This window comes from Vulpes vulpes, chromosome 9 (assembly GCF_048418805.1).
Source record: "Vulpes vulpes isolate BD-2025 chromosome 9, VulVul3, whole genome shotgun sequence".
Lineage (NCBI taxonomy): Eukaryota > Metazoa > Chordata > Mammalia > Carnivora > Canidae > Vulpes > Vulpes vulpes.
The window spans coordinates 59,348,595-59,372,055 of record NC_132788.1 but is presented as its reverse complement, the minus strand read 5'-3'; the positions used below and the strand labels follow the sequence as shown (position 1 = coordinate 59,372,055).

At 39.9% G+C, this 23,461-nt stretch overlaps 1 protein-coding gene across 3 annotated transcripts in view; it reads left to right on the top strand.

Moving 5' to 3' along the window:
• The window catches only part of PPARG (peroxisome proliferator activated receptor gamma), a 131,510-nt gene that overhangs the window by 100,158 nt on the left and 7,891 nt on the right, over positions 1–23,461 (top strand). For all 3 annotated transcript variants that reach the window (XM_072720273.1, XM_072720274.1, XM_026016878.2), the window contains 2 exons: positions 3,826–4,025; positions 13,313–13,763. In XM_072720273.1, the coding sequence (XP_072576374.1) occupies positions 3,826–4,025; positions 13,313–13,763 (651 nt within the window). The remainder of the gene's footprint in view (positions 1–3,825; positions 4,026–13,312; positions 13,764–23,461) is intronic.

The window sequence follows — 23,461 nt, the reverse complement described above, 5'->3', positions numbered from 1 at the left end:
AACATAAGGATGCAGCATTTCTATATGTTATTCTGTGCTCACCACAGTGTTGCTACCATCTGTCACCATGCATCACTGTTACAGTACCACGGACTATATTCTGTGTGCCCTATCCTTCCTTCATCCCTGTGACCTACTCATTCTGTAGCTGGAAGTCTGTACCTCCTCCTCTCTTTGGCTGTTTGTTTATTTTAAATTAACTTTTTGTTTTACCTTTTAGGAAAGAAGTGTTTTTCTAGACATGTAAACTTGAGTGTATATTTATACTTTCTTGCCTATAAAAATGTAACCAGAGCCTAGAGCAATGTTGGGCACACAGTAGACATTCAGTAACTATTCGTTGAGGGAAGAGATGGGACTGTGTATTCCTTTTTTTTTTTTTTTTAAAGATTTTATTTATTCATGAGAGACACAGAGAGAGAGAGAGAGGCAGAGACACAGGCAGAGGGAGAAGCAGGCTCCATGCAAGAAGCCTGACGTGGGACTCGATCCCAGGTCTCCAGGATCACACCCTGAACTGAAGGCGGCGCTAATCTGCTGAGCCACCCGGGCTGCCCGGGACTGTGTATTCTGTTAAACAGTTAAAGAGCAATAGATTGTTGGTGATTCTAGACACTCTATTTTGGTATGGAATTCTGGTGGTCTCCAGTCTTTACACCAAAATTTCTTCTCCCTTCAATATGCCATAATTTTTTTTTTAAGATCATATTTATTTATTCATGAGAGACACAGAGAGGCGGGGCGGGGGGGCGGGGAGGGGTGGGCAGAGACAGGCAGAGGAAGAAGCAGGCTCCATGCAGGGATCCCGGGACTCCAGGATCATGCCAGGACCAAAGGCAGGCGCTAAACCACTGAGCCACCCAGGGATCCCAATACACCATAATTCTTACTGGGTACTTTCCTTCATGATCACTTTCCCAAACTTTGCAGTATACATACTGTCTTATTATCTGTTTTTAAACTTTATACTGTAGAGTTTAATTCAGCAAGCATAGATTGTATACCTGCCATGTGTATTTTGTTGCACCCAGGAGCAAAAATGAGAAAACTTGGTATTCATAGATTCTAGTAGAATAACCAACATAAACCAGTATAGAAGTACAGTCCTATTTTGCTACCTGAGCTAATATCTGCATGCAAAAAGAGCCCACCAATGTAATTTAGGAAGCTTTTTCTAAACTGTCCCAAACCCCAACTTTTTGATACACTCCTCATTGGGAGTAGGGATGGCATATCAGCATTTCTTATGGAAGATACTTTTTTTTTTTTAGAAATTATCAAGTGATTCTAATATGGCTGCCTCCCCTCTCCTTATTTCTCAACTGAGAACTACTGATGCACAAGGAATAACCTTAGTACAGGGAAGCAAATGATTGGACCAGCTTTACAGAGAAGGATTCTGAAAGGAATGTGCTACCTGGTTCTCAAGTAGTTGGGTTTTTTTGTTTTATTTCAATATATATTTTACAAAGATTTAACATGTGCTGGACTTTATACTAAATACTGAGGATACTGAGCAAGATTCCTGCCTTCGTGCAGATTACATAAGGGAGACAAGAAAATACTAGATAATTTACTGTGATCAGTGCTGTGAAAGAGAATACAATGAGTAATGAGATCATATCCTGAGGGACCTAAACAAATCTGGGGCAGAGGGGTGGGGACTGAGATAAGAATATGAGCAACCATTCATTGTCTATCCCTGTGGAACTAAAAAGAAAATGAGGAAGAGTGAGTAGAAACAAGATTTTTGAGCAAAAAATGGCAATTATTTAAAGATTTCTATTTGAAGAGGTCACCGGCAAAGGATACATTTACCAAATGGATGGATATAGGCTAATTTAATTTAAAGACATCCTAACTGAGAGGTAAGGTTCTCTTCCCCTCTAACTCAGACTTCCCCAGGGAGGCCCCCATAAAGCTTAGTGATAAAGCTTATTTAGGATCACATAAAATGTATTTATGAATTTGAGACCCAGAGATGCATAGTAGTCTCTCCTCTAGCAAATTGAAAATGGAATTCACCAAGTATTCAGATGGAAATGTGTTTATGTGCTTTATAGTCTTACGGTAGAATGTACCGTAGACCGGTAGAAGGTACCTTTAGCATTATAATGTATAGCAAGAAACCATCCATTTATCCATTCCTGCTTGTAGCAACCATTGACACAGCACCATAAATGCTAGAGGTGAATGCTAACAATGAATATGATAGACTCGGCCCTCAAGGAGCTACAGTGTAGCGAAGAAGACAATCATAAGAACAACCACTGTGGGCAGCCTGGGTGGCTCAGCAGTTTAGCGCTGCCTTTAGCCCAGGGCATGATCCTGGAGACCGGGGATCGAGTCCCGTGTCAGGCTCCCTGCATGGAGCCTGCTTCTCCCCCTGCCTGTGTCTCTTCCCCTTTCTCTCTCTTCTCTGTGTCTCTCATGAATAAATAAATAAAATCTTAAAAAAAAAAAAAAAAAAGAACAACCACTATGCTACAACATGGGGAGTGTCACTATGCTACCACATGGGGAGTGTAAGAGTAGAGCTACACACAGGGTAGTATTGACTGCGATATCAAAATGTCCTTATTATGGGAAAATGCAGAGTCCAAAGTGTGGCCCAAAAGTAGCATTAGTCAAAATAATATTTTGCGCGCCTGGGTGGAACACTTGGTTAAGTGTCCAGCTCTTGGTTTTGGCTCAGGTCACAATCTCAGGGTCATGAGACGGAGCCCCACATTGGGCTCCGCAGTCAGCACAGAGTCAGCTTCAAGCCTCTCTCCCTCTTCCCTCTATCCTTCCCCCGCTACACTTCCACTCCCCCCCGCCAAATAAATAAATAGTTTTTTTTTAAAAGGAACAAAATAATATTTTGCAGATCCTACAGGAGTGAGGGGGAGAAAAAAACATCTTAGTCAAAAGAGGTACACACAGATGATTTTTTACCCCCAACCTAGGCCTTACTAACCTCTCTTAAATGTTCCACTTTGCCTTTCTTTCTTTAATTTTCTTCTTCTTTACACTTCCTTACCCCACAGGAAGCCAAATGTTAAGTGAGGAAATGGTCTTTTTGACAAACATCATTAAGTGGTAATGCTAGAGAGTCAGGGGAAAGATTAGGGCTTCTCTCTACGATTTATAAAAGTACTCTCTGGTCTAATAACATGAAAGAAAGCGTCATCCATGTTTCTTTTATAACAGGGACAAAATAGATCATACAGATTTTTGGAGAACAAAGCTCCCTCCTTCAATTTGTGAAACATGTTGATCCTTTTAGGGCCTGACCTTATGTCAGGTGCTGGGGATGCAAACATGAATAAGGCATTGTCCCTGGCCTTCAGGATATTGTTCTATAGTGAGATTAATAGACACGTGAAATCAAAAGTACAGTTTGAAATTGCTGTCATTGAAGAAAGTACCAAGGGCTCTTGAAGTACAGGCGAATGAATAATAAATTCTGCTTGAAGAAGTCAAGGAAGGCCTCACAAATAAGGTAATGTTCGAATTGGGTCTTGAGGGATGAGTAGGAACTGGCCCTCACCTATTTTATGTGTAAGTAAATACCCTTTTCTCTCTCTGCTGAGCTCTTAGATCCTTTCACCTTCCCAATGAGATCATGCATTAATATTTTTTTAATTAAAGAAGTGAACAATTTAATTTTTACAGATAGCCTGCGCTATCACTGTGAAATTAAAACATGAGCAAAGTTGGAGCAGAAAAACCAGACCTTGAGATTGGTGGAGGAGAGGAGGGGCTTTCCTGTGTGGGCACTGGGACTGGGGATGAGCAGCAGTGATTCAATGATGCATCTTTGTCGTTTCTCTCCCTCTGTAGCCATCAGGTTTGGGCGGATGCCACAGGCTGAGAAGGAAAAGCTGTTGGCGGAGATCTCCAGTGATATCGACCAGCTGAACCCAGAGTCTGCTGATCTCCGGGCCCTGGCAAAACATTTGTATGACTCATACATAAAGTCCTTCCCGCTGACCAAAGCAAAGGCGAGAGCGATCTTGACAGGAAAGACAACAGACAAATCAGTTAGTTCTCTTCTGCTATCTTCATTTGGGGTGGCTGGGTTTGTTGTTGTTGTTGTTTTGTCTTTGAGAAAATAATTCACCCTGTTACACACACATAGGCCGAGTTGTGTTCAGCTGTTGGCTGTTACATAGTACAGACTGAAACACAGGAAAGGAAATGTTTTCAGATAGGATAAGTAAACCTTATTTTGAAAAGGGAAAAAATCCTTCAAGTTTTCCTAATAAATTGTTTGAGAATAGTATAAAGCCCCCCTCTGCCCACTGCCCTCCTTCAGGAGCCATCTCTTTTCTTGACATCAGAATAACTGGCACAACTACATCCATTCCAGCAGCGCTGCTTTCCTCTGGGAAGGGCCTGATCTAGGTTTGGAAAAGGTATGCATTCCCATTATTTTCCAGTTCAGGAGAACCACTAGAGTTACTTAGTAAGTTCCACGTGGGGCATAAAAATACATCTAGATATTACATGACCTTCTTCCTTTGTAGCTCTGTTGATGGCTCCTGGGCAACTATCCTTCTATTACGTATGTGAATTTTATCTTCTTTGAGGCTCTGAGCTGCCAGGGTTACTCCTACCCTAGATTCTCGAATATCGAACATCTCGAACATTGATTACCAGTTTAGAAAACCCAGAGTAGGTTATAATTGTCACTAAGTCAGATGTTCCAAAGCAGAACTCTTCCTCAATAGGAAGCTGAGAAAGCAAAATGGAATCGTTTTAAAATAAAACACAACAACACCTGGTTCTGCCTGTCAGCCTCCAGTATGACCTGGGGCACATCCCTGCGCCTGTTTCACAGGCAGGGGTCCGACTTCGATTGTATGGTCTGCAGCAGATCCCTAGGGTTGTAGGAAGTGCAGAACACATTCAGGCGATGCCGACCCGGTCCTTGAAAATCCTTTTATGCTATCATTTTTTTTCAAATGAACACTTCCAGGAGAGGCATGCAATTACCTTATAGATATATGTGTTTTTCCCCACTCAGTTATATTTGGAGAAAATATAATTAGCCTTTAGTCACATCTTAAGATGTGATTTTTTTTCCCTTTTAGCTATAAACCATTAGAGTCGTGTCATCTTATAGAAAAAGAAAACTGGAAAAAAAAAAGAAAGAAAGAAAAGGAAAACTGTGGGATAATGCTGTATAAAGAGCCAAATGCCAAGAAGGACCATGAGTTTCCTGACTGAGAGGTCAGAGGTCACTGGTACCTTAACAGTATCATACCTGTATCCAGTTCTTCGCAATTTCAAAAAATCTTACACATTCATTACGTTCAAGATACATAGCCATCTTACAGCTGCTGTTATTATCCTGTTTTTTTTTTTTTTTAAAGATGAGACTAGAGTCCAGAGAGGTTAAACATTTTGCCTTGAATTGACATAGTTAGCATGCAGAAGAACCCTGTGATGCAGGCCTTCTAACTTCTACCTCAGTGCATTCTGAGCATGATACTCCCTCCTGGAAGCTCGTCTTCCCCACTGGCTAGCAATGGCCAGATGGACAGGTGCGCTAGGAAAGCTTCACCTTGGGAAAATGTGCTACACTATAATTTATTTTTACCAGTGTTTAGAATGGCAGGAATCTTCTGCCTTGTTCTGCTATCTCAATATATTCGCAGCCAGGAATTCTGTCTTTTGCTCTTCCCAAATTTTGGGGTCTAGGACAACTATCTCCCATTGAGGCAGGACTGCAGACTCTAGGTCCTAGTAAAGCTGAGTCTGTGTATTCATTAAATGCCCCCCAAAATTGGGGCACAGCAAAACAAAAGCCAGCGAAGACCTCTGTGTTGCTGATGTGACTATGGAAAATCAACTGTGTTTATTCAAAGGGAGAAAAATAAAAGGAAAATTAGTGGCCTGGCTAAAAGGGGTTAACAGCTGAAGGCAGACAGCAGCAGTTTGCTGAGAGCCAGTGTGAGACAGGGACCTGGAGGCTGGGGAGGCCCAGAGCTGGGAAGGGAGCTAGGACAAGGATGAGGATGGGGAAAGAGTCCAAAAGCAAACTGTTTACTCCATAGTTTTGCCTCAGGCTATTTAGTTTCCAGGAACTGCTTTCTCACCTTCTCTTTATCTCCCAATCCATACCTGCAATCCATGCTGGAAATCCTATCAATTTCATAGTACCTGGAAGATAGGAGGAAGGCATTAAAAAAAATGTTTTTCCCCAGTAGTCAAGAATTTAAACGTACACTACCAGTGAGCAGCATATTCTCTTATGTGTTGCTAGAGGGCAAAGAGCCCAGTCCACTGTAAATCACTTTAAAACCTCATGCCAATTGACAATTTGGCTCTAAATCTTTGAGTTAAAAATAAGATAATTGTAGGCTCTTTATGGGATAAATAGGTATTAAGGTATTTTAAGAGAAAGGACTGCAAAATGCTTGATTATAGGCTTCTCAAGTTCAGAGGCCAAATGTTTGTCATGTTTTCCTCTATAGTAACTAAGACTGTGCTTTGCCCATAATAGTTACTCAGAATGTATTTGTTTAATTGAATTAAAAACTGTTGCCTGTGCCCCTTTGAAATTCTGGACTTTGAACAGAGAGCCTTTAACTAGCCCAATATTTGCTCACCAACCTGGACATCATTAATGGTCTGGATAGAGGCAGAATTGCCTCTTGTTAGGGTCTGGAAAGGAAAGAGAGATAGGGCCAAATTAAAATAATCCTTTCCCTGATTACACAAAACTGAAATAGAATTATTTGGCTCTCTCTTTTCTCCTTATCTTGCAAAATCAAATTAAGCATTAGTGGAAAGAAATAGTTCAGAGAGAATATGGTAGAAGGGAAAAAAAATCCAAAATGTGATTTCCAATGAGACTAGAGATTTGTTCTTTATCTTAGTGGTCATGTTATTTATTTGATAGCATGCTCTCAGGGGTGTTATGTTATCTCTTGGCCAAGACTTATGAAAGTTAAGATTTGCATTGATAGGAAAAGTCATGCAGAAGTATGGACTCTTGAGAGGGTGGAGGATATGGAAAAGTGGCCATGGCTGGTGCAGTAGGACAGCTTGGGTCTCATTATACACCCTGCTTGAGACTGATGTCATTAGTGTTGGTTAGGCCAAGCCTGGGGGGCCGGCGGGGGGGGGGGGGGGGGTGGAGGCTGCTGAGCATAATGGATGGCCAGTTACCCAGAATCTTTGGAAAAGGAAACAACTTTATTGAAAAGGCCATTCTTCTTTATCTTACTGCTCAATTTAACCATTGCCTATTCGGTCTCATTTGGGGATACCTGCTAATCTCTCCTCTCAGGACCTGTACCAGCATTGCCTTCAGGCCAAGCAGGGCTTCTCCCTTCTCAACTAAACTTCGGTCTCCTGTATCTTATTTCCTGGTGCCATTCTCACCGTTCAAAACAGATAAATGAGCAGATAAATGAAATGCTTCTGTGTCCCTCCCATCTTTTTAACTTTGACATCGTGTCTTCAGGTTATGACTCCCCTACTTTTCATTGCCATGTCTGAAAGAATAATGCTTGGAAAGTTTAGGCTCAGGGCTGGATGGGATACAGACTCACCGGATACAGTTAACCCGAGAAGGAGGTTCACTAGCAGTAAACCTTTTAGCTGCCCTCAAAGGGGATTGGCACTGACTGTCCCCACAATCTCTTTCCCTTTCAGTTGCTTATAGCAGCCCAGCACCTTCTTTAAGAGATCCCGCTGAACTCTGAAAACCGTGAATATAGAACCAGGGTGCTGTGTTTCATGATGGCAACTTGAGAACTGAATGGACTTTGGAAGTTCCCAGTGTTTGAATATTACCCTGATGTGATGAACACACTGGGTGTGTCATTGTCACATGACCCCATGTTTGTTGGTGAAAATAAACAGAGAGTGGTTTTCAAAAACCATTTTCAGTGCCATGGTTTGTCATAAAACAATAAATAGAGAAACCCTTGGTACGCCTGCCAACTTTTCATCTCATATCTGAGAGATGGCAAGGCCCTGGCTGCACTATCTGCAAATAAGGAATAAAACTTGTTATTTGTACTGTATTGGACTTTGGGTCCCAAAGCATCACATTGCTTCTGATGGGTACATGTAGAGTCACTGTTTTTATAATTACGAGAGCAAAGTGGTGCCATCATAAAAATGGTTTTTCTAGTGTGTGAAATACAAAACTACCAAATAATAAAACTGACATGGAAATGTAAACTTTTGTGAATTTTCCCATTCTAAAATTTACAGTGGCCGTCAAAGCCTAGTAACTCTCAAAGCTATTGGAAAGATATCTATTCTTTTCTGTCCTACACTTACAGCTAAACAAAGTGTGGGTTTCTTTCCCCTTTATGTACAAAAAAACCTGAGTGAGTTGGAATTTGCTCCCCTAAGAAGAAAGATACTGGACAAACTGTCAGAGAAAAGAGACTTAGGAGCCTCCAATATAAATAAAGAGCAAAATAGTAGTGCTGATTTGTTTGGATGGCTAATAAAGAAGCTGGGCGCCTAGGATCATTAATCCATATATTAATGTTAATAAAATAAATTCCTTTATTGCCAAGGCTATCAAGAATAGCTGAAGATATAAAAGACCTGAACCAATAGTGTTCTTTCAGACAATAAATTTAAAAATATATAGTTAAGAAAAGCATTTAGATTTTTTTTTCTTAATGATTAGACTCAGTTGACCAATACCCTTGTTTGCCAGTTGAGTAACGCTTTGGCTGACAGTAGATGGTTTTTTAAGAGCTGTGGTTATGTGCTAGTTCATTAGAGTGTGAATAATTCTTCCCATTAAGTTTTTATTTCTCTTAAATCTCTAAACCATGCAGGAAAACAGAATTACATTTGAGAGAGTTTTTAAATTAACATCAGTCACATCCAGCACTTAACTAGCACTTCTAGGAAATAATAGTTCAAAAGGCACTGCCTCCAAGACCCCATCATAGAAGAGCTTCGGTTTAAAAGCCAGTGTTTCTCCCAGGATAGTCATTTTATTTAAAGAAGGAAAAAGCAGGAAAGACATGTAGAAAGCAATAGAAAGGGAAAAGAACTCATCATGAGTCAGAAGATCTAGGTCCAGTTCAGGGTTTGCTGTAAATAGTTATTTGACTCTGGAAAGTCTCTTGGCTTCATTTAGTTTATTCATATCTCGTCAGAGAATGATGATGTAGGTGATTTTTGAAGATCCCTTTGGGTCTATAAATCCCATGGTTCTCAACAAGAGGAAAAGAGAAATGGACAAAAGCAGAAAGAAAATTGGAGAAAAAAAAAAAAAAACTAAAAAAAAACAAAAAAAACTAACCAGTGGGTTTTGACTAACATTCACTCATTATAGCTAATCTAGGAGAACCATGCATCTCTAAAAGGATGAAAGTCAGAAGAATAAGGAAGAAGGAAACAAAATGAAGAAGATAGGCCCTAAGAATTCAGTTTCTCTTCCTTGAGACTTTGTTCTAATCTGTCATGAAAACTAAGGATATCAAGAATGCTCCATGAGATGAGGCACACATTTTTTTTTCAAGCCAGTTTGAACTCTGACGTGGTTAGCAAGTGATGGTTTGTGAATGGGTAGAGTTGTCTGTTACACTAAAATTTCAGTCTCTCAAATTGGAGCAATCACCAGGACAATCTGTGCTTTATTAGTTGACTTTCTCATTTGTCTCCATTAGCTTGTTGTTTGATTATTAGAAAAGAGCTGTAAACTTAAAGCATTCATGCAGAATCCCTTTTATAACTTGTATATTAAAATGATGTTATGTATTACTAAGGAACACTATTCTTCTATTTCTCCAGTAAAAAAGTCAACTTTTATTACTCTGTTTTCATTATTAAGCCAGCTTCCCCCCATGATCATTGTGTTATATATTAGCAGCATGCAAGAGACCTGTAACTAAATTTAATAATATATATAAAACAGTACCTATAATCCTGGCTTTGATATGTGGAGCCATTTTTGAAAATCAAAATATGTCAAAAATAATTACATTTGATGTATCTCTCCAAAGAAAACTAATTTTCTTTTACAAAAACTATTTTTGCTCCCCTATAAAAACATTCTGTTGAACTGCAATTTTCTTCATGTCAGTCTCACCTTTTTTCTGGTCTGTCCAGCATATGAGAAATACAAGTATCATAGTGGCCAGGGGCAGATTCACCACAAAGTGAATGAAGCTTAAGCGTCAGGGCTCCTTCCTTGCACAGAGCCCCTTCCAATGCTCTGGGAAGGGTCCGAGAAATTTTGCTCTTAAAATTTGTACTATTGAACCCAGCAGTTGTCAAGATGTACCCAATGGTTGTATGCATGTCAGGCCCCACAAAACCTGGATCCTGATAATTTATTATCTTCCTGTTCTTTCCCGTTAAGGAGAAATGCTTATCTAGCCATTTGATATAGTGTCTGAAGATAAATAGCTCCAAACTAGAAGTGTAAAATCATTATGACCAAATTTGAGGATGCTGTGGTTTCTCTTATAATAGCAGATCATCAGATGATACCGTACAAGCTAATAGAATTTGGAAGGCTTCCCTTTGATTTGTAGAATATACAGAAATATGGAAGTGAAGTTCATTTTATTTTACCAGAAGTGTAACATTAAATTAATGATCCAAGATAAATTACACAGGTCAAATTCCACTTGGTTTTAAGAGTTCAGCCTTCTGTGAATCAGGCAAGTTCACTGTCTTTTCACTATTTTGAGGGGGGTGGGAGAGGAGGTCCCAGTGTGAAATGGGTGAGTTAAGTGTTGGCCATCTAAGAATCGGTGAATTGGTGGCAAAGAAAGGCAGATTTTCATGCAGATGGTGTCTGGTGATCACTTTTGCAATTTGACAGATTTACATGGAGGCTGAAATTACCTTTGCAGACTTCAAAAATGCAATGAAAACAGTGTAGTCTTGGAAAAACAAATCTACCTGGTAGTCATTTGCATGTCAATGCCCAGAATTCCCTACCAGTTCACCACTTTTTCAAAATGCTGAAGGGATTAAAAAAAAAAAAAAAAAAAACCTAGAATGGTTTGGCATGATGGTGGGGGCTGCTGATTCCTTTCTCTGTCCTTGAGTGTTTACTGCCAGGAAATCCTGACCAACATCGATTGCCAAGGGGTTAAAGTCACATTGTTGTTAAATTGGGAGAGAAAATTAGCAGGATTTTGTGCCCTATGTTCAACTATCACAGAGTTTCAAAAACAGGAACCTGGGGCTTTATATGAGGGGACAGGGGAAGTCAAGGGGAAGAGTCACAGGGTGATTTATCAGGGCATAGTTCCAGATAAATTGCTTACATGGAGGTAGAAGAATTTCATGCATACATTCTGTGCCAAGAAGCCAAATGGTTGAGCAGAAGCCCATCCAGAAGTTGAAGTGGGCAGTGCTGGGTACAGTCTTTCCATATGTGAAGACAGGATGATTTATAGCCATGTTATTTTGTACTTACATACATACAGCTACCTGTATGGTATCGATACCATCTGATTCTCATAGCAATAAAGAAAGTCAGTATTTTAATGACAGAAATTATAATATGCTATAAAACTCCTAGAGGACAGAAACCACATTTTTCTGTAGGTTCTATAAAAGCATGTCTTTCTCATGATTAGAATCTGACATTCTGGGGTAACTCAGCACATTTTAACTGATGTGACTGATTATCTGCTCTTTTTTCTTCTCTCGTTAAGAATATCAATCCTGAAGTAGAAAAAAAGAAAAAAAAAAACAAGCAGAATGTTTAAAAACATAGTAAGCATTATTTGTTTCCTAATTTACTTGAAGAATTAGAGCCACCAAGCAAATTTACTTTTGGGTCCTTGCAAAGCCTCTGCCCTCCTTTGGGGTTGATCAAACAATACACTTGAAGTGAATTTTTTGGTTAGGAAAAAGGAAGAATTTCTGGAATAATTCCAGTGAATGGTGTTGAAATAATATGCAAGTTTGGAAATCTACTCAACATCTAAGAGTCCGTAGCATTAGTGTTATTTCTTTCAGTGTAGACCAGACTTAATAGTTTGGTGAAAATCACAGACTTGTGTAGAGATTAACAGTTACAATCTCCAAACTTGAAGGTAGCTACTGCTACTCAGTATACTGCTTCCTCTTGCCCATCAGGAAAGAATTCTCAGCATCTCTGCTTAAAAGAAACTTTAGTAACACCAGAGACCTCATGTTCAGTGTTCATGCATGTGTGTACATGCTCACACATACCCACATTAGACCACACACATGTGTACACAGCTTCAGAGAAACGCAACTAGAATATCTTCAAGAGAAAAGATGGAAACATCCAATTTAATCCACTGCCCTCGATTGAGAAATTTGAGCCTAGGAAAGATAAATGACTTTCCTAAAGTGACATACTTAACCAAAACTGGAACACAAACACCCTCAACTCTTATTCCAGTGCTTTCAGGTCTACACTTACTTGAATGAGATTGGGAGTTTAACTTCTATAGTTCAGTATTTCCAGTGTATATAAAATGCTGCCCCTTCTCAATCAGAGTAGCCTAGAGAATTTCACAATGATGGCAACCCTTTGGTCAGTCTATACAAGGAAACGAAAGAAGAGAGATCATTTAATGACTAGCAATTTACTTTTGATGGCACCCTTTTGCAGACTGAGTAACTGATGCACGTGTTTTATTGATTATTTGACCTTTAAGGACAGATATTGTGAAAAATAAGTTCAAAACCGTTTTTTAATTTTGCCACTTTATATGAAGTGCTTACCCACAGGCTTAAACATCTGGCTCTTTCTGAAACAGATTGCTTCCAGAGCATTAAGAAAAGAAATAGACATTTTCTTGGCTCAATATTTCTCATCTGCTTTCAAACTGATTTTTTATAGTTAAGTATATTTTACAGGCACACTGCGTTTCATTTGAGATCTGAGTAGATTTAATCTAAAACTGCAAGATTACTTTATGTTCAAGTGGGTGTGTTCAACCGAGTTGCCGAAATGATTTTTTTTTTTATTGAAAGAAGGTTAAAAACACACTCTCTTGAAAGCCAAGATAAACAACAGATTTTGTATGATTTTTACAAGTCAGCAACAAAGTTTCTCCAAACAACCAAAACTGGAATTATTAGCCAGTCATAAGTAAAATGTTGCAGTATAAGTTGAAAGAAAAGAAGACCAAGCTTGGTAAAATATGTTTGGTCCCATAAGACAATTAGGAGCAATAATCAGGAGATGAGAGTACTTTCTCATTAAGTATCTTCAACCTTAAAGATTTTAGTTAGCGAAGCAAATGTGTATAAAGAAACTGGAATGGGATTCACCCTGAATTAGAGATCTCCAACTCAGCCACTTCCCTTCTTTTTTTTTTTTTTTTTTTTTTTTTTGCAGCCATTTGTTATCTATGACATGAATTCCTTAATGATGGGAGAAGATAAAATCAAGTTCAAACACATCACCCCCTTGCAGGAGCAGAGCAAAGAGGTGGCCATTCGCATCTTTCAGGGGTGTCAGTTCCGCTCAGTGGAAGCCGTGCAGGAGATCACAGAGTACGCCAAAAGTATTCCTGGTTTTGTAAACCTTGACTTGAATGACCAAGTAACTCTGCTAAAATATGGTGTCCATGAGATCATTTACACGATGCTGGCGTCCTTGATGAATAAAGACGGGGTTCTCATATCAGAAGGCCAAGGATTCATGACAAGGGAGTTTCTAAAGAGCCTGAGAAAGCCCTTTGGTGACTTCATGGAGCCAAAGTTTGAGTTTGCTGTGAAGTTCAATGCACTGGAATTAGATGACAGCGACTTGGCAATATTTATAGCCGTCATTATTCTCAGTGGAGGTAAGATGCATCTTTTGATCTTCCGTGGAAGAGGGTGGGACAGCAGTAGGATAACTGGAAGAATTTTGACATCCTTTTCTCTGTACTGCACTTTCATGCAAAAATATGCCAGTGGCATGATGCCATGAGAGCATCACTACACAGGTAAAGTACCAGGAGAGAAGATCATATATTTGCTGTTGGAAGGCTGTGGGCAACCCAGCCTTTCCAGTCAAATCCAAACATGAAAAACAAATGCCCTCTTCTTTTTTCTCCTTTTTTTTTCCTTTTTATTTTCTTTTCCCGTCTTTTCCCACCCCTCCCCTTCTCTCCGTTCACTCTCCCTTCTCCTTCCCTTTCCTTCCCATCCCTTCCTTCCCTTCCAGCCAATCTATTCTTCATTTCATTTAAGTAATGACATGTACAACTTTGCTTAAGTCACAGTGCTCACTTGGCATAGAGAGAGCACAACTAAGTGGTTTGGGGCAGATTTTGTTCCTGCTCTACCATCAGGAAGATATTACTTTGAATTGCTTTCCTAATATCAGAAATAGAGTAATATTTATCTACTGACTTCCACCTATTCCCTCAGGTAGATTTATCTGATGGCTTCCCTTAAAGTAACTTTGTGAGGTGGTTGGCTGTGATTAAAAATATAATCTGAACCAGAGAGCACAGAACAGAGAAATAAATTGAGTTATTTAGCAATTCATTGTATTTTTGGCCTTGCAAGTACATGATCTAACTGACCAACTCCAAAGCCAGGTTTTATACTAAATGCTACTTTCATTGGCTTCTCCACACATTTCCAGCTTATGTAGAAAGTTTTACTGTCATGTCTCTGTATAAAATTGTCTTTAAGCAATGAGTTTTCATTACTGAAGTGGACTTCAGGTGAGCTTTTTGTGTGTACTCTACAGAGGATACTCTGTTGGCAAAAGCTGATGTGGGGAGGGATGGTGGTCCTATAGATGTAAACTGTAAACTATATAAGATATTATAAAGAACATGGTGTACTCTGTCCTCCTTTGTTGTCCAATTACTTGAGAGCAGAATACTTCTGAAATCAGGTGCCTGATATATTACTACTACTAATAATGATAGAAAACACTTAAATACCTACTGTCTTCTAAGCAGTATCCTAAGCATGTGATACACGTTCACTTAATTCTCCAGCCCAGCAAGAAAAGTACGTTTTGCAAAGGAGGAAGCCAGAGCCCTGAAAGGTTCAGTCACTTGCCCAGGGCTACGCAGCTAACACAGGATAGAACCAGGATTCTGAACTCCGGTAGTCTGGCTCCAGAGTCTACAGTAATACTGCCCTTTAGGTAACTTGGGTGCAAATAGATGACAGTGCAGCCCAGGTTAACTCTGGAGCCTCCACTGCAGTGTCAAGTTGTAACTCCTTTAAAAATGGTGTTTGGGGGGTTATATTTAATGTAACAAAAACTACTGTCCAACATGTTGTAATACCTTAACTGAATCTACTTAAACAGATCAACCCTCGATCCTCTGGGATCCATGATCAATTCAGCAAAGAAGAATGAGATTCTAGTTTATTTGAGGTGCATTAGGAGAAGAAACTTAAATTTTGAAGCACTAGATGAGAAAACAGGTTGTTATTGCTTAGCTAATAATTTGAAGCACATTTTATTTTTTTAGGCATTTTATTTTTAATGCAAAATAGAAATATTAACATTTGATATGTTTCTAAGTTTTTTCCTGAGCATACCATATATTCCATGTTTATATTCAATCGTTTTCCCCATGTCATTATGTACTCTTTGTTAATATTTTTCATTAATTTTTGAAAATAAAAGTAATACGTGGTCATTTCATAATTCAAAGGGTACAGAAAAGTGTGAGTGGAAATTAAAGGCCTCTGTCCTCAGAATAAAATAAGATTAACAAAGTCCTATTCCTCCTCCTGAAAAGTTTCTGTCCATGTGCTAGCATATATATGTATACACACTACCATTTTAATGACTATAAAATATTCCATTTTAAAAAGGACCATTATATACCAAATAATCTCTTTACTTATTTTTTTTTTAAGATTTTATTTATTTATTCATGAGAGAGAGAGAATGAGAGAGAGAGGCAGAGACACAGGCAGAGGGAGAAGCAGGCTCCACTCAGGGAGCCCGACATGGGACTCGATCCCAGGTCCCCAGGATCACACCCCAGGCTGCAGGCAGCGCTAAACCACTGCACCACCAGGACTGCCCAATCTCTTTACTTATGATTGCTAATTTAAAAACCTATCAACAAGAACATAGAAAATTATCAAAAATGTGTTCTAAATTTTTGTTTTAGTGAACATTATTAAGTATAAATTTCTGTTCAAATTCCAAATTATTTTCTCATTCTAAAGTACCAGAAGTGGAATTGCTGGGTAGATGATTATAAATATTTTTAAATCTTTTGTTACATCATTGCCACATTGTTCACCACAACATTTATGAGTTTATATTCCCACCACAGATATACTAAAGGAAGCATTTGAAATAAGCTATTCGAAGATGATTAGTTGCTAGCCAGGGCAGGTTTACACAAGAAACAGTCATGATAATTCTGGACTTTTTTGAACAAATTTTGGGGTTTTTTTGTTTTGCTTTTTAGGATTTATTTATTTTAGAGAGAGAGTATGTGTGTGCAAGCAGGGGGAGGGGCAGAGGAAGAGGGGGAGAGAGAGAATCCTGAAGCAGACTCCCCACTGAGCACAGAGCCCTATTTGGGACTCCATCCCAGGACCTTGAGATCATGACCTGAGCTGAAATCAAGAGTTGGCCACTTAACCAATTGAGCTACCCAGGTGCCCCAGCGAGCAATGTTGTTTTATGGGCCTGTGAGACAACAGGGTGTTTTCATCTAGGAAAAAAGCCATTATGGCTTATAACTCACAAGCCAGGTTATTTAAAAATAGCAATTATTAGGCTTTAAATTTTTATTATTGCAATTTATTAGGCTTTAAATTTTTCATTAATTTGTCAAAAAATAACAGTAAGTTGATTGCAGGCTTTGGTTTTTTTAATTATGAAAATTAAAAATGGTACATTTTAAATGTGGATGCTATATAAATGAGTTCCTTCTGGTCTTACACAGACCACTTTAACAGTAGCCAATATCCAGATCTTATTGGATCCTCACATCAATGAAGAAGGTAGCAGCCAGCCATAAATTATTAAAGTCTTATACCTGTGGTTATAATGAGAAGAAAACCCTGTAAATAATTTTAGACTTCCTTAAAAAGAAAAATAGAATTAACCATTGACTAGTTCCCATATCACAAAAGGCAAATCCTTCCCTGATCAAAGTTTGCTTTTGTAGATGAAGTCTACCTACAGGCAATAGATAAGAATGAATAAACTGGACCCCATGTTTGCATAATACACAGAAATTTGATTCTCTTCTTTACTCAGAGAAGCTGATTGGGTATGGGCCAGAGAAAGAACTGCTCAAGTCTTTTCCAGTCCAAAGACTGGACTTCAGTAAGATAATAATCCCAGTCATTTGTAGATGCTGAGGTCAGTATCCCAGATTGTGGCTTATTAGATCATTTATATTATTATATATTTCTCAATGAGTTCTAATTTTTTTCCCTACCCTGGTCTTTCCAGAAAGGGAAAACATTCATGCAAGCAAGAGGCAGTGATCTAGTAAACAAATTTCTGATCCTACCTAATCTTAAGAAAGGTTCATCATTTTCTTTTGTGTAGTTTACATTGAAGTCTATAGATAGTTTTAGTGATCCCAGAAAGAAGAGCTTTTAGCAGGGGCACCACTGACCTCATTCTGAGCTAGCCTTAGGATCACAGAAGAACTTCGTCTGGTGAAGGTGCCATAACCCTAGACTGAAGGAAGAATGGGAGATGGGCACTCTTACAAGGGTAAGAGTAGGGTGGTAAGGAATTAGGGAGAGTAAGGGCAAGGCATCTCCAGAAGACCCAAAGGGGACCTTTTTTTTTTTTTTTTTTTTTTTTTTTTTTGGATGAAAGTACCTGATTTGACCCAACTAAGTATTTGCTGAGGAAACTGGAGTTGCTATAGTAAGATCACTGTCATTCAACTTCAAACCTAGAAACTGCTGATATGGTGAGATTTGGTACTTAGATTGGCCTGGTGCTTAGCATCTTTGCTGTTTACTCAGCTCTCAAACCAAGCTAGCTGAGAAAGATGACCTAGTTCTTCTCAAGTTTTTCCTCCTGTCTCTCTCCACTGAGCTCGAAGCAAGAAAAAAATGGGACAACAAAGAACAAGAGTCCAGAATCAGATAAAAGACAGCACTTTATACCTCTTTCAGAGCATTTCATATATGTTCTCTTGTTAGATCCCGACAATTCTCCTATATTTTTATCCTTGTTTCATAGAAGGAAAAGCAAGGGTCATAGACTTAAGCTGTCTGAGATCTAACAACTAGTGAGCAGTGGGACTGGAGCTGAAACCCATGTGTCCTGTCCCCTTGAAGTGCCCTCTTTGCCACACACCCTATCCCCTGCCACCTGGCTAATGGATCATGGTCACCCTGCTCACACCTGTGTTGGTGGCCACAACCTGTGCTCCCTTCACCATACCCCCTAAGGTATGGGCCCATAATTCAGCAGTACTGCTTCCTCAGTAGTCATGATAAGTAATAGCTTCCCTTGCTCCCTCTAGGATGGGTGGTGTCAAGGGTAATAAAACTGCCTCCAGCATGGGCATGTTTGCAACTGGCGCCACAGCTTCATGCCAGCCATACTAGCAAACTCCCAAAACTACCCAGCAACCAAAGCCAAGTATAAAGCTCAGTAAAACTGACAAGCCCCAGGACACTCCATTGGACTCTTTGCCCCCTTGAGCATTTGCTGTTAAGTGAAGAAAAGCATAGGAAGGTTCCAGCTGGAACTCTGCAACAGGATAAAGCTCTTTTTGTTAATTCAAAACAGTTTGGAATCCATTGCAGTTCTTCCTAAACTTCCAAGATATGGGGGAGGAAATTCACTGGGTTTTACAATATATTTTTTGGGGTAGATTGCCATCACCATCTTAATGACAGAGAAGATGTAAATATTGATACAATGGCCACAGATGGCAAATCATCAGCCTCCTCGTTTACCCTCTTGAGTATGGCTTGGTTATGCAAACCACCTCTATAGCAGCTCCTTCCTTTTCCAGCAATCGCAGCCATGTTCTTTCTCTGTGCAGCAACTTTGGACAGCTGGTCTTGGAGTGATCATGGGTGTTTCTGCTGTTGAGTGGGCAGGGAGCTGAGAGAATAGGGCACAAGAAAGGGGAATTGTTCTCATAGTTTTACGTTTGCAGATCAAGGAAGAGTTGATGCTCTTAAGACAATCAGGTACGTCCTGGTTCTCTCAGGTCAGTAACCCAGGGCTTCTAATTCTTACTCTTGGTCTTGACTATGCGTGTGTATATGTGTCTTTTTTAATCTGTTGGAATTAGAATAGAATCAAAGCACAGCATCCAGTCCAGAATATGTACTTAGTAAATGCATATTGAATGCATAGTAGTCAAATGTTAATAATAATACTGTCATCGACACAATACTTCACTGTATGCCAGGATATATACTGAGCACTTTACCAATGCTCATAATCTTCGCTTAACCTTTCCTGCAGCTCTGCAAAGTCTGATATTATCCTCATTTTACAAATGGAGAAAATAGAAGTTTAGAGCTCTAAAATTAAGCAGCTTGCCCAAAGTCACAGAGCCAGTAATTGATGAGGCCAAGATTCAGACCTAGGTCTCTCTGACCTTAAAACTGATGCCCTAGGTACTACTGCCTTCCATGTATTGAGATGTGGAAACATCCCAGTTAATTACCTTGGTCTTGGAGTTCTTTGGCAGTTACCAAAAACTACCTATTTCATTTTGCCTCCAAATATTTCAGTCAAGAATTTTCAGGTTGTAGTTTAGATATTTCTTACTAATATACAAAGCTCTTCTCAAGACACTGTTTTAACCTAACAAAATGATACCCCAGGTTTGAAAATTGCTGTAGGAAGGAATGGAGCCCAGTATATAACACTGAAGCCTGGTGCTGTGTTCTTTTTTTTTTTTAAGATTTTATTCATTTATTCATGAGAGACACAGAGAGAGAGAGGCAGAGACACAACACAGGCAGAGGGAGAAGCAGGCTCCATGCAGGGAGCCCGCCTGACGTGGGACTCGATCCTGGGTCTCCAGGATCACACCCTGGGCCGAAGGCAGCGCTAAACCACTGAGCCACCTGGGCTGCCCTGGTGCTGTGTTCTTAAACTTGTTCAAGTAGCATGGCCCTTGGAAATGATGGCATTTGTTTGTAGCTTATCGTCACAAAAATTGACGATAAGCTTTAAGTAACTAAGTGAATATGTTCATACTTCATCAGATACCATCTTACACCGGGTTCTAAGAGAGATAAGTGGTTGCAGAAGAAATTTATGAGAGAAATTTAAAATTGTTAAAATACCATCAAGTAACTTCATGTCTTCCTGCCTGTCAGAAGCAATCAAACTAACACTCATTCAGCTGTAGCTGTGAACACCTCATGCCACTTCTCAGGCACAGAGTTTGAGGACCTTAGTTTGAGTATTCCATCTCTCTTCCCCACCCCTCATTGCCCTTCAAAATCTCGAGGATATTTCCAGCTCATGTGTGGTCTTTGCATTTTCTGCAGAACTCTTTTACAAGTTAGAATGGATGATGTAGCAGTTCTCTATAACAGGAGACAGAGTACCTGTGCCTGTGTGGGCCCACACTTTCCTTGAGGAAACTGCACCTTAACGAGGCCTCTGATTCTGCAGGACCCAGTCACCCCCCACATCTCTTTGTCTGTTAGCATCATCCTTACTAGTTGACTGGGAGCAGCAGGCACAACCCAAAATAGTTTAGCACACAGTATTAAAAACACCATGAACAACAATAGGCCTGCTTGTTCCTACTCTCCTATGTTAGTTAACTATGCAGCTATCTTCGTCTTATCCATACAATTTTTTGGACAAGACTTAGGTTGGTGTCTAAGTGGCAAAAGTTGTTTTTCTAAGTTCTTTCTCATGATACTGAGGATAAACAAAGGTGTCTGATTTCTCATCTGACTAAGCTCTGAGCAGGATAGTCAAAGAATGTTACTACATGGTTCCTGTCCCCATCTGGGCCATGATGGTGTCAGAGAATAGCAGCATTCATTTTATTAACTGAAAAATATGTAATGGCACCTACAGTGTGTCTGCATAGCCTGCGACACTCTGCTCTTCTGCTTTTCCCACCATGCTGCCATGACCAGTGGGAAAACCTTTGTCAGGTGGCCAGGATGGCTTTGAATAATGACTCAATTAGAATTATCTAGAAATGTCCCATCAGTTCACTCTTTTCATAACTTTGGTTTAGATAGAGGTGAAGTGTAACTATGAGTTCTTAACTGGCATGCAAATTCTGAAAACCAGAGAGCTGGCAGGGGCATGGAGGCATAGGGAGAAGATGAAACATACTAGAATCATCTGAGAAACTTAAAAAAAATACACACACACATTCATACACACACAGAGGCTTTTGTTGTTTGTAGAACATAGAAGCACCTTTCTCTGTGACTGCTTCAGAAGTAAAATCTCTTCCTCAGTGAGTGAGCGCATGATTGTGTTTGACCTCAGAGACAGACATGGGATTGAAAGCCAAACTGCTGAGTCATTCCTATCCCCACACCAGCAGTCTTGGAAAAGGTTCAGTCAGTCAGTCAGTGGGCTGCTTTTTGGAGCACTTTATCATTCTGGGTTCTCACAATGTGTGTTTAAACTCCGGGTGACCCCAGGCAGCCTTCCAGACTGGCACAATCCACCAAGACATTCAGACAGATCATCTGCAAGTGAGGAAGAATGAAACTCAGGACCAGTTCAAGTCACTCATCACAGAGAGGCCAACACAGGTTGTGAAGGCACAGTGTACTCCCAGGGAAAACACCTTTCAAAGGTCTTGCCAGATTCACAAATCAGAAAACCAGAAGAGGCAGGATGGAGTATTGGAAAGCTTTGGAATTGCTGGGACACCCGCCTCCACCACTTATTAGATGTGTGATTTCACTCAATTATTTACCTCCCTGGGCCCTAATTTCCTTATCAGTATCACAAGTAAATGAAATAACATTATGTGAAGGCTCTGGCACAGTGCCTGGGACCTGTTAAGCACACAATAAATGATAATTTTCTCTTTTCTCCTTATGATAGAATTTGAAGTAGCTCTAGGCAATCTTGCCAGTCAGATTTCTTGTAATTCCACCAATAGTCATACTTAAAATCCTTTATTACCATATAAATACCCCTAGGGAGATATCAGCTAATCCCTTTATCGGCTATCACTTTAAGGGGATTAGTTGTGGATTGAGAAAAAAAAACCCAGGGGAAAGAGATAACCGCAGGAAGGGACAGAGGCCTGACAAGCTAAGGAGAGAACTATAAGCCCCCTTACCCCTCAAGGAGAAGAGAAAAGCAGGAGTGTGGTAAGTTTCCACACTCCCAAGGTTCTGATAAAGGTTTGGGACATTATGTGTTGAGAGGTCATATTGGAGATTAAAGATCACACCATTGTTTTCAGATCACAGGTTCTTCCAAAGACATTGAAAAGGAAGACATTGAGGGAGAGTTGCAGAGAACAAATACTTGGCTACGTTTTACATTTGGTTATTGGCATTTCTAGAGGTTGAGGAAGCGAGGAAGAGTAGTTGGCTTAGAGGAGTGTGTCAGGCTTGATGAGAAAGAAGAAATCATTCTCTTTCCTCTCCAGTCTTCTTCCTCTACCTCCCACCCACCCACCCACCCCCCATTTCCAGTTCTGCTCAGAGCCAGTGCTGGACATAAAAGGAGCAGAAATTTATCTATATCTCTCAGCTCAAGGGAGATTCACTGCTCTCCTGGTGCTGACACAGAGAAGGGGAACAAACCATGTGGCTGAGCTTCAGTTGAGCAACCTTTAAAACAACAAGGGGACCCTAACTCCCTGGTGAAAAGAGACAGGAAAGACAAGGACTTCCCAAGGGCAGGATGGAGATCTCGAGTAGAATTTCCATTTTGAAAGACCTGGAAATAAAATTAGCCCAAGCTCATTTCACTCCCTGGAGGTACCATTGAACAATGCAAAAAGCTTTGAAGACAGAAAAGAAGAAAGTGCATCTCACCTGGTTATTAGGTATCTTTGTGTCCACTGTTGTAGTTAGAGAGGTGGCTTTTGGGGGTGGTAGCTGAGTGTTTAAGATGAGGGAAGTTAGTGTGGAATGGTTACTCGATGGGCAGATAAAAGAGAATATTACCTGGCTGGTTTCATTGTGGTGGTCACCCCCTTCATCATCCTGACCACATCCTGTGTGTTATTGTTTTAAGGAGTGGTTGTCGTTTGGACATAGACAGAAAAAGCATTAATCAGGGAAATGTTAGAATGTCAACCCACTCCAGAGTGAAGGACTCTGCTGACTACATGTGGGTTCATGGGAGAATGTGCTTGTTTCAAGAGATCTTTATCTGTTTGATAACACATTTACAAGATCTCCCAGTTATGTGGTTCCCTTTCCCAGATAGCCACTATCAACTGCATTTCTCCTAAAATCACCACCATGCAGCCTTCTGATTAATTTAGGCTTGCCCTGCTGGGATTCCTAATACCAAATCTCCTGCAAGGTGCAGCCCCAGGAGGGGAAAGGGAAAAAACATTTGGAAGGGGAAGCAGAGAGATGACTGAGAAGAAAGGAGCAATGAAAG